The sequence below is a fragment of the Anolis carolinensis genome, chromosome 1 (assembly GCF_035594765.1).
Source record: "Anolis carolinensis isolate JA03-04 chromosome 1, rAnoCar3.1.pri, whole genome shotgun sequence".
NCBI lineage: Eukaryota > Metazoa > Chordata > Lepidosauria > Squamata > Dactyloidae > Anolis > Anolis carolinensis.
The window spans coordinates 54,756,930-54,773,551 of NC_085841.1; the positions used below are offsets into that span (position 1 = coordinate 54,756,930).

General features: G+C 44.1%; 1 protein-coding gene across 1 annotated transcript in view; it reads left to right on the plus strand.

Annotated features, from left to right (window-relative positions):
* The first annotated feature begins 474 nt into the window (after positions 1-474).
* The window catches only part of srd5a2 (steroid 5 alpha-reductase 2), a 42,231-nt gene continuing 26,083 nt past the window's right edge, over positions 475-16,622 (plus strand). The window contains exon 1 of the mRNA XM_003215965.4: positions 475-912. Within this exon, the coding sequence (XP_003216013.1) occupies positions 572-912 (341 nt within the window). The 5' untranslated portion in view covers positions 475-571. The remainder of the gene's footprint in view (positions 913-16,622) is intronic.

Here is a 16,622-nt window from a genome sequence, read left to right on the forward strand (position 1 = left end):
GAAAGCCTTCTGCAACACATTCTCCAGTATGTTCTGTGGGTCGTGGGGAGTCGATGTGGTCGAAACGTCAGAAGAGAATGCTTCTGGAACATAGTCAGGCATCCCGGAAAATGCACAGCAACCCAGTGCTTCCGGCCATGAAAGCCTTCTGCAACACATTCTCCAGTGTGGTCTGTCGGTCGTGGGGAGTCGGTGTGCCAAGTCTGGTCCAGTTTCCTCACTGGTGGGCGACTCAGTGGTCCGTGGGAGCCGAAGGGATTGAAAGCACTGCAAATCCCATCATCCGTGGGCAAACTGCAGCCGGCCGTAAAGTGGATCATGGGGGTGATGTGTGCCAAGTTTGGGTCGGGAAATCTCACAGCAAGCCATGAAAGCCCTCGATAACACAAGAGGAGGAGGAAACGAGAGGGGACCCTTGAGGGAGGAGGAGGGGGGTGGATGGGAGGAGGCTGGGCTGGGGGCGGGGGTGGGGCTGGGCGCCCTCCTCTTCTCTCCTCGCCTCCTCTTCCTCAGCTCCTATTAATGGCCGGCCCGTGGCTCCCGCCTTCGCCTTGCCCACCCACGGCGGACCATGCCCTGCTCGCCCATCCTGGTGGACGCCTTGAGCGCCTTCCTGGCCGCGCTGGGGCTCCTGCACCTGCGTCGGAACAGCCGGCGCCCCATTCGCTACGGGAAGCATGAGCAGGAGGAGGAGGAGGAGGAAAGGGAGGAGGAAGGCAAGCCGAAGCGGCGGCGAGAGGGTCCGGCGTCGGGGCAGGGCGCCCACTTGCCTGCCCGCTGCGCTTGGTTCCTGCAGGAGTTGCCCGCCTTCCTGGTGCCGTCGCTGCTGCTGGCTTCCCGCGCCTCCCCGCGCCTGGCGCCCCTCGGGTGCAGGATGCTGCTGGGCATGTTCTGCGGGCACTACTTCTACAGGTAACGCCGAGGAAGAGCAGGTGTGGGCAAACTTCCCTTCAGAGGGTTTGGGCTCCCACTCCCGCCATTCCTCACAGCCTCAGGCCCCTTCCTTTTCCCCCTCAGCCGCTTAAGCGGCTGAGGGGGAAAAGGAAAGGGCCTGAGGCTGTGAGGAATGGCGGAAGTGCAATAATAATAATAATAAAACTTTATTTATACCCCGCCACCATCTCCCCAATGGGGACTCGGGGCGGCTTACATGGGGAGAACAGGGTCATAAGGGAGTGGGGTATTCTGGAGGATAGATATTAGGGGGAGCAACGGAAAAGAAATATAAAATGGTTACTCTCCAAAAGCGCAGCGAAAGAGCCATGTTTTCAAGTCTTTCTTGAAGGCTGGGGCTGGCCTAATCTCCGCGGGCAGAGAATTCCACAATCGGGGGGCCACAGCAGAAAAGACCCTCTCCCTTGTTCCCACAAGGCGGGTCTGGGATATCGGGAGTGGGGACAGGAGAGCTTCCCCTGATGAGCGAAGGGATCGTGTAGGCTTGTGGAAGGAGATACGGTCACGAAGGTAGGTGGATCCCAAACCGTTTAGGGCTTTATAGGTGATGGTATACACCTTGAATTGGGACCGGAAAATAAAAGGCAGCCAGTGGAGCTCCTTGAACAGGGGAGTAGATCTCTCCCTGTAACTCGCCCCCGTAATTAACCTGGCAGCCGAGTGCTGGACCAATTGTAGTTTCCGGGCCGTCTTCAAGGGAAGCCCCATGTAGAGCGCATTACAGTAGTCCAGTCTAGAGGTAACTAAGGCATGCACCACCGTGGTCGAGTCAGACTTCACGAGGTATGGTCGCAGTTGGCGCACAAGTTTGAGTTGTGCGAAGGCCCTCCCGGCCACCACCGACACCTGAGCCTCAAGCGTCAGCGCTGAGTCCAGGAGGACCCCCAAACTGCGGACCTGTGATTTCAGGGGGAGTGCGACCCCGTCCAGCACAGGTTGCCACCCAATACCCCGATCCGACGCGCGACTGACCAGGAGGGCCTCTGTCTTGTCAGGATTGATCCTCAGCATGTTCCTCCTCATCCAGTCCGCCACAGCGGACTCATCCGAGGGGCTTCCTTGGAGTCAGATGGGAACGAGTAGTGGATTTGCGTGTCATCTGCGTAGAGATGGCAACACCCTCCAAAACTCCGGATGACCTCTCCCAGCGGTTTCATGTAGATGTTAAATAGCATGGGGGATAGAATAGACCCTTGCGGGACCCCACAGGTCAATGGCCAGGGGTCCGAGCAGGTGTCCCCCAGCTTCACCATCTGGGAACGGCCCTTCAGGAAGGACTGGAGCCACAGCAGAACCGTGCCACCGAGCCCCATCCCAGAGAGCCTCCCCAGAAGGATACCATGGTCGATGGTATCGAAAGCCGCTGAGATGTCCAAGAGAACCAGCAGGGTCACACTCCCCCTGTCCAGTTCCCTGCGGAGGTCATCCACCAAGGCGACCAAGCCGTCTCTGGCCTGAAGCCAGACTGCGAGCGGTCCAGAAAATCAGTGTCATCGAGGAACTCCTGGAGCTGCATGGCAACCACCCGCTCCAGAACCTTGCCCAAAAATGGGAGGTTGGAAATTGGTCTGTAGTTGTTACATACAGATGGGTCTAAAGAGGTCTTTTTTAGTAATGGTTTTACTACTGCCTGCTTAAAGCAGGATGGAACTGACCCCTGACCCAAGGAGGCATTTATAATAGCCACAAACCAATCCAACAACCCATCTTTGGCCAGCTTAACCAGCCAAGAAGGACAAGGATCCAGAGCGCAAGTGGTCGCCCTCACAGACCCAAGAATCCCCTCCAAGTGCAAGTGCAAGCCCAAACCCCCTGAAGAAAAGTTTGCCCAACTTTGCCCAAGCCAGGACTTCTCATCAACTTTCCCTTTTCCATACACAAGGTACAGAAATGCTCCTTGTGTTGTCGAAGGCTTTTTGCTTTGAGTTTTCTGAGCTGTATGGATATCTTTCTCCTGATATTTCACCCACACCTATGGCAGGCATCCTCAGAGGTTGTGAGATCTGTTGGAAACTAAGCCAATTTTGAGGTTTATATATCTGTGGAAGGGATCCAGGGTGGGAGAAAGAACTCTTGTCTGTTGGAAGCAAGTGTGAAGGTTGCAATTAATCACCTTGATTCATTGAAAAGCCTTTCAGCTTCAAAGCCTGGCTGATTCCTGCCTGGGGGAGGAGGGGAAATTATCAGAGGTTGTGGGTTCTGTTGAAAACTAAGCAAGTGAAGCAGGGTTGTTGTATGTCTTTCAGGCTGTGTGGCCATGTTCCAGAAGTATTCTCTCCTGACGTTTCGCCCACATCTATGGCAGGCATCCTCAGAGGTTGTGAGGCATGGATAAACTAGGCAAGGAAGGAAAAAATATATATCTGTGGAGAGTCCAGGGTGTGACAAGAGTCCTTTGTCAGTTGGAAGCCAGCGTTAATGTTTCAGTTCATCGCCCTAATTAGCATTGGAAAGGTTTGTCTCTTGCCTGGGGGGTGAAGCAAGTGAAGTTCCGTGGAAGGTCCAGGGTGGGAGCAAGGATTCTTGTCTGTTTCAGGCAAGTGCTGAGGATTGTAATTAATCCCCTTGATTAGCATTGAAGGAGCCCCCCCCCCCTCCGTGGTTCAACCACAGTGGCACAGTGGGTTAAACCCTTGTGCCAGCAGGACTGGTGACTTGAAGGTTGGGTTGCTGACCTGAAGGTTGCCGGTTCAAATCCATCTTGGGGAGAGCGCGGAGGAGCTCCCTCTATGGCAGGGGTCTTCAAACTTTTTAAGCAGAGGGCCGGTCCCCTTCAGACTGTTGAGGGGCTGAATTTTCATTTGAAAAAAAAAAAACCGAACAAATTCCTATGCACACTGCACATGTCTTATTTGTAGTGCAAAAAAAAAAAGCGAAAGAACAATACAATATTTTAAAATAACAATTTTAAGCAACATAAACCTTCCAGGATTTCAATGGGAAGTGTGGGCCTCTTCTTGCTGATGAGATAGTCAAGTTAATTAGGATTGTTGTTGTTGTTGTTTTTGTGTGCCTTCAAGTCATTTCAGACTTAGGGCGAGCTTAAGTATAAAACGGAGGGCGGGGGCCAGATAAATGACCTTGGAGGGACACATCGGGCCCATGGGCCTCAGTTTAGGGACCCCTGCTAAAGACAGATAAACTTCAGTGGACACTCATGGGGATTTGGTTAACCAGTTAAAATTCATGAGTAAACCAGATTTTTTAAAAAAACCCTGTAAAAGTTTTTTTTTGGGGGGGGGGGTTAACCCCTAATTCCCCCCCTCCCCCCGCTACAGCTCTGGTTAATCCCATTGAAGGAGCCCCCGTGATGCAGTGGGTTAAAGCCTTGTGCCAACAGGACTGATGACTTGAAGGGTGGGTTGCTGACCTGAAGGTTGCTGGTTCGAATCCAGAGAGCGCGGATGAGCTCCTTGTATCAGCTCCAGCTCCATGAGTTTTACAAGGATGGTAAAACATCCAAACATCTGTGTGTCCCCTGGGCAACATCATTGCAGACGATAAATTCTCTCACACCAGAAGTGACTTGCAGTTTCTCAAGTCACTCCTCACACAAAAAGGAGTGGCTTCCTGCCTGGGGGAATCCTTTGTTGGAAGGTGTTACATGGCCCTGATTGTTTCCTGTCTGGAATCCCCCTGTTTGCAGAGTGTTGTTCTTTATTCACTGTCCTGATTTTAAAGTTTTTTTTTAAATACTGGTAGCCAGATTTTGTTCATCTTTATGGTTTCCTCCATTCTTTTGAAATTGCTTGAAGTGGCTTCTCTGTGTACTCGACATGGTGGTTGTTAGAGTGGTCCAGCATTTCTGTTGGTTTGTCAAGTGCTTTGCTATGACTGACTTCTCTGGTTGAGTTAGTCTGCAGTGTCTTTCATGTTCCTTGAAAGCATATGATTTGAGAATGCAGAAATTTGACCACTCTAACAACCACCATGTCAGACTACAAAGAGAAACCATTGAAGTCCACAAGCATGTGGAATATTTCCAAAGAAAGGAGGAAACCACGAAAATGAACAAAATCTGGCTACCAGTATTTTTAAAAAACTCTAAAATTAGGACAGTAAATCCTTATTGACTGTCCTGAGCCACACTCAGAAAACAAAGGAATTCCAGACAGGAAACAATCAGGACCAGCTAAGACCTCCTAACAATGGATTCCCTCAGATGGGAATCAGCCAAGCTTTGAAACTGCAGGTCTATTCAATGCTAATCAAAGTGATTAATTGCCACATTCACACTTACCTCCAACAGACGAGTTCTTTCTCCCACCCTGGACCTTCCAGAGATATATCAACCTCACTTGCATAGTATCCAAGAAACCTCACAACCTCTGAGGATGCCTGCCATAGATGTGGGTGAAATATCAGGAGCAAATGCTTCTAGAACATGACTATATATGCTAGAAAACTCATAGCAACTCACTTACAATCATTTCTCCCTGGTTTCTCCCTCCCTTCTACAGTTTAAACACTGCAAAAATTAATTGACTGTAACTAAAATTTTCATTCATCTTATACATATCAATCAGCCTAAGGTTCCCAAAAGTGAGTGAGAGGGGACATTATTACTCACTAGCTGTGCCCAGCCACGCATTGCTGTGGCAAAGTGGTGGTGGTATTGGTTAAAAGTTGTTGTGGAATTTTTATTTGACATTATTTGTATTTTTTAATTAATTTTATTGTAACTTATCTTTTTTATTTATTATATTTTATTATTTTGTTGTATTATTTTTAGTTATTTTGTTATACTATTTTATTGTATTAATTTTTTAGTGTTTTTAATTATTTTATTGTATTATTTGTATTTATTTTATTTTTTATTCTTTTATTAACACTGGGCTGAGTGGGTTGCTAGGAGACCAAGTGGGCGGAGCTTAGCCTTCTAAGTGGCAGCAATTGGATAAAAACAATTATTGCTCTCCTTCTAAGTAGGACTTTTTCTTTTCTTTTCTTTTTGTTGTATCAACCTAGAGGCATGGATGATGGGTTGTGTTGTCAAATTTCGAGGTTGGGGGGCCTGTAGTTTTGTTGTTTTGTGGGTTGCCGTGATGCCATCACTCATTTTTATATATATAGATTTTGTTTTCTTCATCATCCTGTACTCAGTTTTACATCATTTTCCCCTTTTCTCCCTCCTCCCTCTCCCCAGGAACAGTTTACTAATTTTGCTATGCTTATTATGATTATTTGATCATAAGGATAATCTGGTTTATTTCGTTATATGTATCTTTCCCCTTTGTTCTAGAAATAAGACCTTTCCATTTTGCCTCCTGGGTCTTTCTGATTTGGGCCTTGTAATAATTTTTCTTTTTGCTAATATAGTCTTGGAGGGGGCAGTTAGCTAAATATTTGTACCAAGCCTTTATGTCCAATTTCTTTTGGTCCTTTCAACCTAGGGCGACGGAAGCTTTAATTGCATCTAACATATGGGAACTTTTCCTACAAAAAAGTGAACTTTCTGTTTCAAGCTGGGCTGAACTTCGAACTGCTTAATCAATCATCTCTCCAAACTGGAAGTTTGAAAGCTTATAGGAATATGAACTGGCAACTATTCCTAGTGTTCTTTTGGTGTTGTTTTTTCAATGAGAGGCTCTTCTGCCTTATTGCTAAATCACAGCAACCTAAACCAGGGTTTCTTAAAACTTTCTGCTCATGACTCTTTCCTACCCGGTACGTTTTTAAGTGAAGGGTAGCTGAAGCATTTTCTACAGTGTCCACTGTAATTTCTGCACCCTGTCGTTAACGGCTGTATGGAAATGTGGGGTGGAGGAGTAAAAACCTTTTACTGCTGCCAATTTTTTGTGAGCTAAGGGGACCCCATTTGAGTTCAGGAACCAGTTTAAGAAGCAGTGGTCTCAATAAAGTTGGCTTCTTAGGAAGAAGCTGTAGCATTTAAAGGGAAATCATATTGCTGTAACTGTGTAGTTTGAATTACAGCACTTGTTTCACTGTGCATTTACATTGTTGAATGAATGCAACCTGACACTTCTCTCACCTCCACAGCACTGTAGTTTGACAAAGTCTTCATCCCTCTCTGTCAAAGAGTGCTGGTGCCTCACCAAACTACAATTCCCAGGAATCCATAGCACTGAGCCATGGCAGTTGAAGTGGTGTACAAATGCATTTATTCTACAGTGTAGAGAAGCATCCTTAAATCTCCTGGATAGATAAATACATTTTGAGTATTCTGGAATTCCAAACTATTACAAAAAATAAAAACAACAACAACAACTTTATTTATATTCTGCCCTATCTCTTTGAAGGGAAAATGGTCCTGATAGGTGGCTGAAGCAGAGACACATTTGCTTTTCTGCTGGTGCAAAGGTGTCTCTACTTTTCTGAATTAGAGACACTTTTGTTCCATGTACAACCTCATTATAAATATTGTATAAATTTACCTTCACGGTATGTATATAAGGTATGTATGAAACATCAGTGAATGTCATGTTTAGACTTGGGTCCCATCTCCAAGATAGGTCATTATATGTGTATATGCAAATGCAAATACGCCAAAACCTGAAAAAAATCCAAAATGCTTTTGGTCCCAAGCATTTTGGATAAGAGATATTCCACCTGTACTACTTTTAACCACCACAGCTTCATTTTCCAGTACATTCATGATGTTTTGAGGATATTGTTCCAGAGATCTCTTCTGCGATAGTTCCAAGGAGTGTACTAGAGTTTTCTCTTGCCAAACAACCAAAACGAAAAATCCCAGAAAACCTAAGGATGGAACTGTAGGTCTGATTGTTATTAGCCTTAGTTTCTTTCCAGTGGCAAGCCAAACATAGCTTTTCATTAAAGCATTTGAATGGTCACACACATATTGTAAACGATTCTAAATGGTTGTAGGCTCTTTAACGTATTTTCTTCCTCTGATATGAAACATGAATGAATTTCATGTTTAGGCTTGGGTCCCATCTCCAAGATCTTTCATTATGTACATTATATACAAATATTGTCCCAAAATCCCAAATACTTCTGGTCCCAAGATTTTCAGATAGGGATGCTCAACCTGTACTGTACTTTTAGGCTTGAATATCAAGAAGGCGCTGTAATGGAAGCCTTCCTGATTATGGTTTTCAAACTCTAGTCTTTCTGATGTTTTGGGTTTCAAGGCTTAGAAGCTTCAGCTGCCTTGGCCAATGGTCAGGGAATAGGGGAACTGAGGTCCAAAACATTTGGAAGACCTGAGTTTGGAAAAAGGTGCTCTAAAGTAATTCCCATTGTTCTCTGTGGGCTTTAGTCACAAGCAAGTATAATCCGGTACCATCAGATGCATCTTTCCTCCAGATTAATTTCTCACTGAGATCTTTAAGGCTTACATGTTTCATGCATGCTCACCTAGGACTGTATCTATAAGCATGCTTATATATATTGTTGAAGGCTTTCATGGCCGGAATCACTGGGTGCTGTGTAGCTTCCGGGCTGTATGGCCATGTTCTAGCATGTTTTCTCCTGACATTTCACCTGCATCTGTGACTGGCATTCTCTGAAGATCCTCTGAAGATGCAAGACATAGATTCAGGTGAAACATCGGGAGAAAATGCTGCTATAACACGGCCACACAGCCCAGAAACCACACAGCACTCCATGCTTATATAGTTTCATCCCACTGAACCGAAGCGATCTATGGGAAAATACACATATGACTGATCAAGTAAGGAACCAAGAAGCAAGTCTGTCTTGAACTGGAGGCAGACCTTACGCACTAGGCTAGAACTAATGGTGTTGTCTATCTGAGATCAACTCAGAAGTAAGCCCATTGAATTAAATGGGACCTACTCTCAGGAAGTCTGAGTGCATTGGTTTGCACCTGAAGTCTCACTGACCTGATAGACTGCCTTCTAAAAACATGCATGAGACCTGCATACAGACTTTAATAAAGCGAAGTGCTTGTAATTACTCACCCTTAATTCTCATGCTTCCCATGGTAGCTCCTTGTGCAACAATTTATATTCTACTAACTTGGGGACCCGGCGGTGCCCGGGTCTTTTGAGAAACCTGTGTGGCAAGTTTGGTCCAGATGTGAAGTTGGCTGGGTTCAGTGCTATCTGTATAAGGGTGAACTACAACTCTCAGAGCCAAAGGACAATCACCCTGAAACCCTGCCTGTATGCTCAGTCGGGCATGATCAGGCAGTGTACCAAGTTTGGTCCAGATCCGAAGTCGGCTGGGTTCAGTGCTGTCTGTTTAAGGGTGAACTACAACTCTCAGAGGAAGAAGTGAGTGAAGCTACTTGGTCCATCCTCCCCCAATCTACCCCTGACGGAAAGGGGTTCATGGGGGTTCATGGGGGTTGTGTGGGCCAAATTTGGTTCAGTTCCGTCACTGCTGGGCGTCGTAGTGGCCTGTGGGAGTTGTAGCGATTGAAAGTACTACAAATCCCATCACCAATGGGCCATCGTCCCGCCAACGGCACCAGGCCGTAAAGTGCATCATGGGGGTTAAGCGTGCCAAGTTTGGTCCATGTCAGTGATTCCTGGCGGTCACAGTGGCCTGTGAAAGTGCCGGCCAATCAGAAAGCTGCCACATACAAACATACAAACATTCATTTTATATAGATAAGAATGTCAATCTCTGTATTAACACAGATGGGGCAGTGCATTTAAAATCCTTTGGAAGAGCCCATGTTGCTGATTGCTACAGTTAGAAATACAATTTTCCTCCCTTAACCTTTCTCTTTCAGCTTCACACTGACGTGTTGGCTTTTCTTTCATACGACATAGTATAAAACATCAGCACTTAATACAAAATGAATGCTGTCAGATTTCTTCAAGGACTGTAGCAGATTTCCTAGATAGTTTTCTTATAGCCTGTAGTTTTAAACTTAGGGCCAAATTAAGCATTACATCACAGATGCAGAAACGGGTCTCCCAGCATGTTTCTTTTTAATGTAAAATAATAACAATGAACTACAGATGTCAGCAGTGTCACTTTCGTGGTGGAAAGACTGTCTTTTTTTCCAACCCTAAAATATCACACTCGTGAAGAAACCTTTGGGCGTGTGGGAGAGAAAGAGAGAGAGAGATTGATGAGGAGAAAGTACTCCATTCATTTGTACTGTGTTTAAATGGCACATACCTAGGAATATCTGGACAAACATTTGTAGCTGTTTCACACTACTCTGTCCTTACTTCATCTTATAAGTTGGAGCCCCTGGTAGCGCAATGGGTTGAACTCTTGTGCCAGAAGTCCTGCTGGCACAAGAATCTGAGAAGAGTGGGTGAGCTCCCTTTGTCAGCTCCAGCTCCCCATGTGGGGACATGAGAGAAGCTTCCCACAAGGATGGTAAAACATCAGACATCCAGGGGTCTCCTGAGCAATGTTCTTGCAGATGGCCAATTCTCTCACACCAGAAGCATCTTGCAGTTTCTCAAGTTGCTCCTGACACACACAAAAAAATCTTATAAGTCCTGGGCTTTCTTTGGGAAGTTTGAGTAGTTTGGTGAAACACTAACATACTCTGAGTAGAAAGGATAGTTATTGTTACTATGTGCCTTCAAGTTCACATAATAACAATACGTTTATAGGAGTTTTTGGGCAAGATTTGTTTAAAGGAGGTTTGCCATTGCCTTCCTCTAAAACAGAGTGCGTGACTTACTCAGGGTCACCCATTGGGTTTCCATGGCTAAGTGGGGATTCAAACAGTTGTTTCCCAGAATCCTGTTCTGTCCCTCAAACCGCTCTTACCACCCTGGTTGAGATGATTTGTTCAGTTTAATTCTGTGGTGTAGACCAGTGTTTCTCAAACTCTGCTCCACCAGATGTTATAGCCTTCAGCTTCCAGAAATCCCAGCCAGTTTAACAGCTGTTAGAAATTGTGGGAGCTGAAGTCCAAAACATCTGGGGAGCACAGTTTGAGAAACTGGGGTAGACAATCATTTAGGCTGCTTCAGGAGATGTAGTTATTGGGAGCAGACTAGCTCAGTGGTTCTCAGTCTTTGATCATTGATTCCCAAACTCCATTCCTCCAGATGTTTTGGACTTCAGCTCTCAGAAACATCAGCTGCCATGGCCAATGATAAGGGATTCTGGGAACTAGAGTCCAAAACTCCTGTAAGACTAGAGTTTGTGAAACATTGCTCTAAAACAGGGGTCCTCAAACTTTTTAAGCAGAGGGCCGGTCCACAATCCTTCAGACTGTTGAGGGACTGAATTATCATTTGAAAAAGAAATATGAACAAATCCCATATCTTATTTGTAGTGCAAAACAACAATGAAAGAACAATAAAATATTTTAAAATGAAAACAATTTTAACCAACATAAACCTATCAGGCCAATGAGATAGTCAAGTTAATTAGGATTGTTGTTGTTGTTGTGTGCCTTCAAGTCAAGTGGGCAAGCTTAAGTCTAAAATTATTTATTTATTCATTTACTACATTTATTTACTACATTTATATCCCACCCTTCTCACCCCGAAGGGAACTCAGAGCAGCTGTATGTACATACAATATATTATATTATCAGCATAGCACAATATTAGCATTATATATTACTATATTGAACTATACCACTATACTGTAATATTATATGTAATATATAACATGTAATTAATATTATTATATGGTATTATTAATACATTGTATAATATGATATTATCAATATCATATGTATATATAATATATTATTAAAACTGATATAAAATATTATATTATAAATGAGGGCGGGGACCAGGTAAATGACCTTGGAGGGCCGCATCCGGCCCCCGGGCCTTAGTTTGGGGACCCCTGCTCTAAGTATTTGGGACTTCAATTCCTAGAATCCCTGGCAAACGTACATGGGCAGATGTTTCTGGGAAGTGAAGTCCAAAGCATCTGGGAGTCCAAACACTGGTGAACTGAGAACAGCTGGAGTAGAGGGCTTCAGAAGAAAATTCTGTTCACTTCATTTTGTCCCAGGATTCCTTAGCATGGGAACACAACAAAGAATTATGGATCTTGTCGTACTATTTCGTGCAGGTATACTTGCACAGCATCAAATGAAACTTTCAAAGAGCAGCAACATGTGAATCCTTTCAATACTTTAACTGCTCTCTGTAAATGTCATATTAAGTGTGATTTCATTAAAATTGGCATTAAAACAAGTTTTAATCTCATTATCACTTCACAGTGGACAAGAAAAAAGATGAATATTCCTAATGATTATTGTTTTATGTGTTTTAGATTATGGAGCCAAGAGCATTTTGTGGTATAAAGATGTGACATTTGTGTTTGGCTTCTTAAGATTGAAACCAAACATAGAATTGGAAGACTCTTTGAATTGAGTGGAATAATAATGTTATTTCAAAGACAAATTCAGTAAAATTGGTTCATTGTGGGAAGGGATAAAAATCTATGAAGCTAGACTCAAAGATGGCTAAAATATCATATTTTGGTGATAGAACTGTGATCTATCAAGCACCTCATTGCTCTGAGATTATAGGCAGTCCCCGAGTTACAGATAAGATTTATTATCATGTCAGAAGTGACTTGAGAACATACTGCAAATCGCTTCTGGTGTGAGAGAATTGACCGTCTACAGAGACGTTGCCCAGGGGATGCCGGGATGTGTTAGCTGGGAGGCTTCTCTCATCTCCCCCCAAGTTAGAGCTGACAGACGGGAGCTCACCCTGTCTCGTGAATTCGAACCAGCAACCTTTAGGTCAGCAACCCAACCTTCAGGTCAGCAGTTCAGCCGGCACAAGGGTTTAACCCATTGCGCCACTGCGGCTCCTACAAACAAGTTAGGTTCTGTAGCTTACTTCTTAAGTTGAATTTTTATGTAAGTGGGAACACATACATTTAAAAGTGTCTTCTTCTTCATTCACACAGTTGTTTCCGACTCTTTGTGACCTCCTGAACCAGTCCATGCAGAGCTCCCTGTCAGCCGTCGCCGCCCCCAGTTCCCTCAAGGTCAAGCCAGTCGCTTCAAGGATACCATCCATCTATCTCACCCTTGGTCTGCATCCCTTCCTTTTTCCTTCCATTTTCCCCAGCATCATGATCTTTTCCAAGCTTTCCTGTCTTCTCATGAAGTGGCCAAAATACTTCATCTTTGTCTCTAGTATCCTTCCCTCCAGTGAGAGTTGGGCATTATTTCCTGGAGGATGGACTGGTTGGATCTCCTTGCAGTCCAAGGCACACTCAGGATTTTCCTCCAGCACCAAAGTTCAAAGGCATCTATCTTCCTTCAACTTGGCCTTCCTTATGGTCCAGCTCTTGCATCCATAGGTTACTATGGGAAATACCATTGCTTTAACTATGCAAGCCTTCGTTGCCAGTGTGGTGTCTCTGCTTTTCACTATTTTATTGAGGTTGGCCATTGCTCTCCTCCCAAGAAGTACACGTCTTCTGATTTCCTGTCTGCAGTCTGCATCTGCAGTGATCTTCGTGCCTAGAAATATAAAGTCTGTCACTGCCTCCACGATTTCTCCCTCTATTTGCCAGCTATCAATCGGTCTGGTTGCCATAATCTTGGTTTTCTTGATGTTTAACTGCAGCCCAGCTTTTGCACTTTCTTCTTTCACCTTGGTGATAAGGCTCCTCAGCTCCTCCTCACTTTCAGCCATCAGAGTGGTATCATCTGCATACCTAAGGTTGTTAATGTTTCTTCCAGCAATTTTAACTCCAGCCTTGGATTTGTCAAGCCCCGCACGCCGCATGATGTGTTCTGTGTACAAGTTGAATAGGTAGGGTGAGAGTATACAGCCCTGCCGTACTCCTTTCCCAATCTTGAACCAATCTGTTGTCCCGTGATCTGTTCTTACTGTGGCCACTTGGTCTTTATACAGATTTCTCAGGAGACAGACAGGGTGACTTGGTATCCCCGTACCACCAAGCACATGCCACAGTTTATTATGATCCACACAGTTGAGATCTTTAAAATAGTAAATAAAGCAGAAATAGATGTTTTTCTGAAACTTTCTGGTGTCCTCCATTATCCAGCGGATATTGGCAATTTGGTCTCTCGTTCCTCTGCCTTTTCTGAACCCAGCTTGGAAATCTGGCAACTCTCGCTCTATGTATTGCTGGAGTCTGCCTTGCAGGATCTTGGCATTACCTTACTGGCATGGGAAATAAGTGCCACTGTATGAACATTTGAGTATTCTTTAGCATTTCCCTTTTTGGGTATGGGAATATAAATTGATTTTTTCCAGTCTGATGGCCATTCTTGTGTTTTCCATATTTGCTGGCATATGACATGCATCACCTTGACAGCATCATCAAGATTTTAAACAACTCAGCTGAGATCCTGTTGTCTCCTGTGGCCTTGTTATTAGCAATGCTTCTTAAGGCCCATTCAACCTCACTCCTCAGAATGTTTGGTTCTAATTCACTCACCACACCATCAAAGCTATCCTCTATATTATTATCCTTCCTATACAGATCTTCTGTATATTCTCACCACCTTTTCTTGATCTCTTCAAAGTGTAGCACCAGACACATGTGTGTTTGTGTCTATGTGTATGTATTCAATGATGTGCTGTCAAAAGCTTTCATGGTTAGAATCACTGGGTTGCTGTGAGTTTTCCAGACTGCATGGCCATGTTCCAGAAGCATTCTCCCCTGACGTTTCACCCACATCTATGGTAGGCATCCTCAGAGGTTGTGAGGTCTGGTGGAAACTACACAAGTGGGGTTTATATATCTGTGGAAAGTCCAGGTTGGGAGAAAAAACTCGTGTTTGAGCCAAGTGTGAATGTTGCAATTTATCACCTTGGTTACCATTTAATGGCATTGCAGATTCAAAGCCTGGCTGCTTTCCATCTGAGGGAATCCTTTGTTGGGAGGTGTTAGCTGGCCCTGATTGTTTCGTGTCTGGAATTCCCCTGTTTTCAGAGTGTTGTTCTTTATTTACTGTCCTGATTTTAGAGTTTTGTTTTTTTAAAAATACCAGTGACCAGATTTTGTTAATTTTCATGGTTTCCTCCTTTCTGTTGAAATTGTCTACATACTTGTGGATTTCAATGGCTCACAACCTCACAACCTCTGAGGACGCCTGCCATAGATATGGGTGAAATGTCAAGAGAGAATGCTTCTGAAACATGGCCATACAGCTGGAAAAACGCACAGCAACCCAGTATATATATTCACTTTTGATAACACAGGGAAGGGTTAAGACCCCTGTGACATTTCTTTTTCTGTCTGTGCTTAGAAGTTTTCTTCTCACTTGCTGTCCCTGTAACAATTGGATTATGAAGAATTTGGCTTGTTGTGAAAGCAAGGATTGGTGATGAATTTCCCTTCCTAGGAACAGATTTCCTCTCACTTCCTCTTGTCTTATCCCCCTTTCTTAACTATGAGTCAGATGTAAGTCAGATGTCAGTAACTCCAGGACTGCCTGTAATGGAAAGCTAACAAGGGCTGAAGATATTTCTGAGATTTTTGTCCTTCCTGAGGCACACAATAGGTTGTTCCTAGATTCTGTTAACTTTGTTTTGACATGAACTTATTTCTTTGTAGGATTTTTCTTACTATTTTAACTGTGAATCTAAGTTGGTGTGAAAACTACCAGTCATGAAGAGCTTCAGCAATTGTTCCCACATCACTAGGGCTATGAATCCTCTCTGGGTTTTAGCTTGAACTTTAAAGGAACTGTCTGATGTGCCCAGCCTATTTTGGCAATAGGTTTCAACACTTTGAAGAGCTCCTTAAAAGTTCAGGCTCAAATCTAGAGTAGGTTTACTCTCCTACTGACATGTATACCATTACTAAAGTCCTTGTTGTCTCACAGTCTCACAAAGAAGGGGGTTACTGCGCATCAAATGGATATCTATTAACAAAATGTTGCTGAACTTGCCTGGAAGAATATAAGATGCGATGACTCAATAGGTACAACCATGGAATGCCATAAATGTTAGTAATGCTGGAGCTTGAAGGACAGGGTAAGTTTCAAAGACTGACAAGTTCATACTTGGTTAGGGCTCTGCTATGACTGTTCTACCTCCTGTACGTAGGGTCTCATTACACTCCCAACTTGGCACCTCTGTGGTTCGTTTATACAAATCCCCAAAAGTGCAGATTGCCAGAAGTGAGGTGGGAAAAAGTAGAACGAAATCAGGTAAAATAAAACAAAATATGCGCCAGTTATTATCTCTTGGGGCACCTCCATACCACAATTACTTTAAAAGTTCCCTCCAAAGAAGAATTTTTTATTGGGGCAACCTGTTGAGAACTGGAGTGTGTCACTTCTGCATTGTCATAACACGTGTCATTTCTTTTTTTAAATTACATTTTCTGAGCCTACATGTTATATTGGCTGGTTACATCAGGCAGTTTAGCCCAGTGTAAATGTGCCCCAAATAGCCTTGGATCTGACACATTCATGCTGAATCTAAGGCTGTTGTTTACACAGTCCAAGAGCACAACCCTTCCTTTGGGTGGTGCACACTTTACTTCCACCATATGGCTGCAGCTGCTAGCTGGCCACAGAACTCCATGACAGCTCCTGCACATTACAGATGCCTCTATTGACATCAAAATGGGGCATCTGTGTATCCAGGAAGAAGAAGGGAGATGAGCCGCCATCCTTCCTGGGTGTGCAGGATCCCTTTCTGATAAGTTTATGCAAAACTAACAAAGTGTTGTCGAAGGCTTTCTAACTAACAAAATTAATTTCAACAAGAAGAAATGTAAGATACTACACTTAGACAGAAAAAATGAAATGCACAGACACAGGATGGATGACA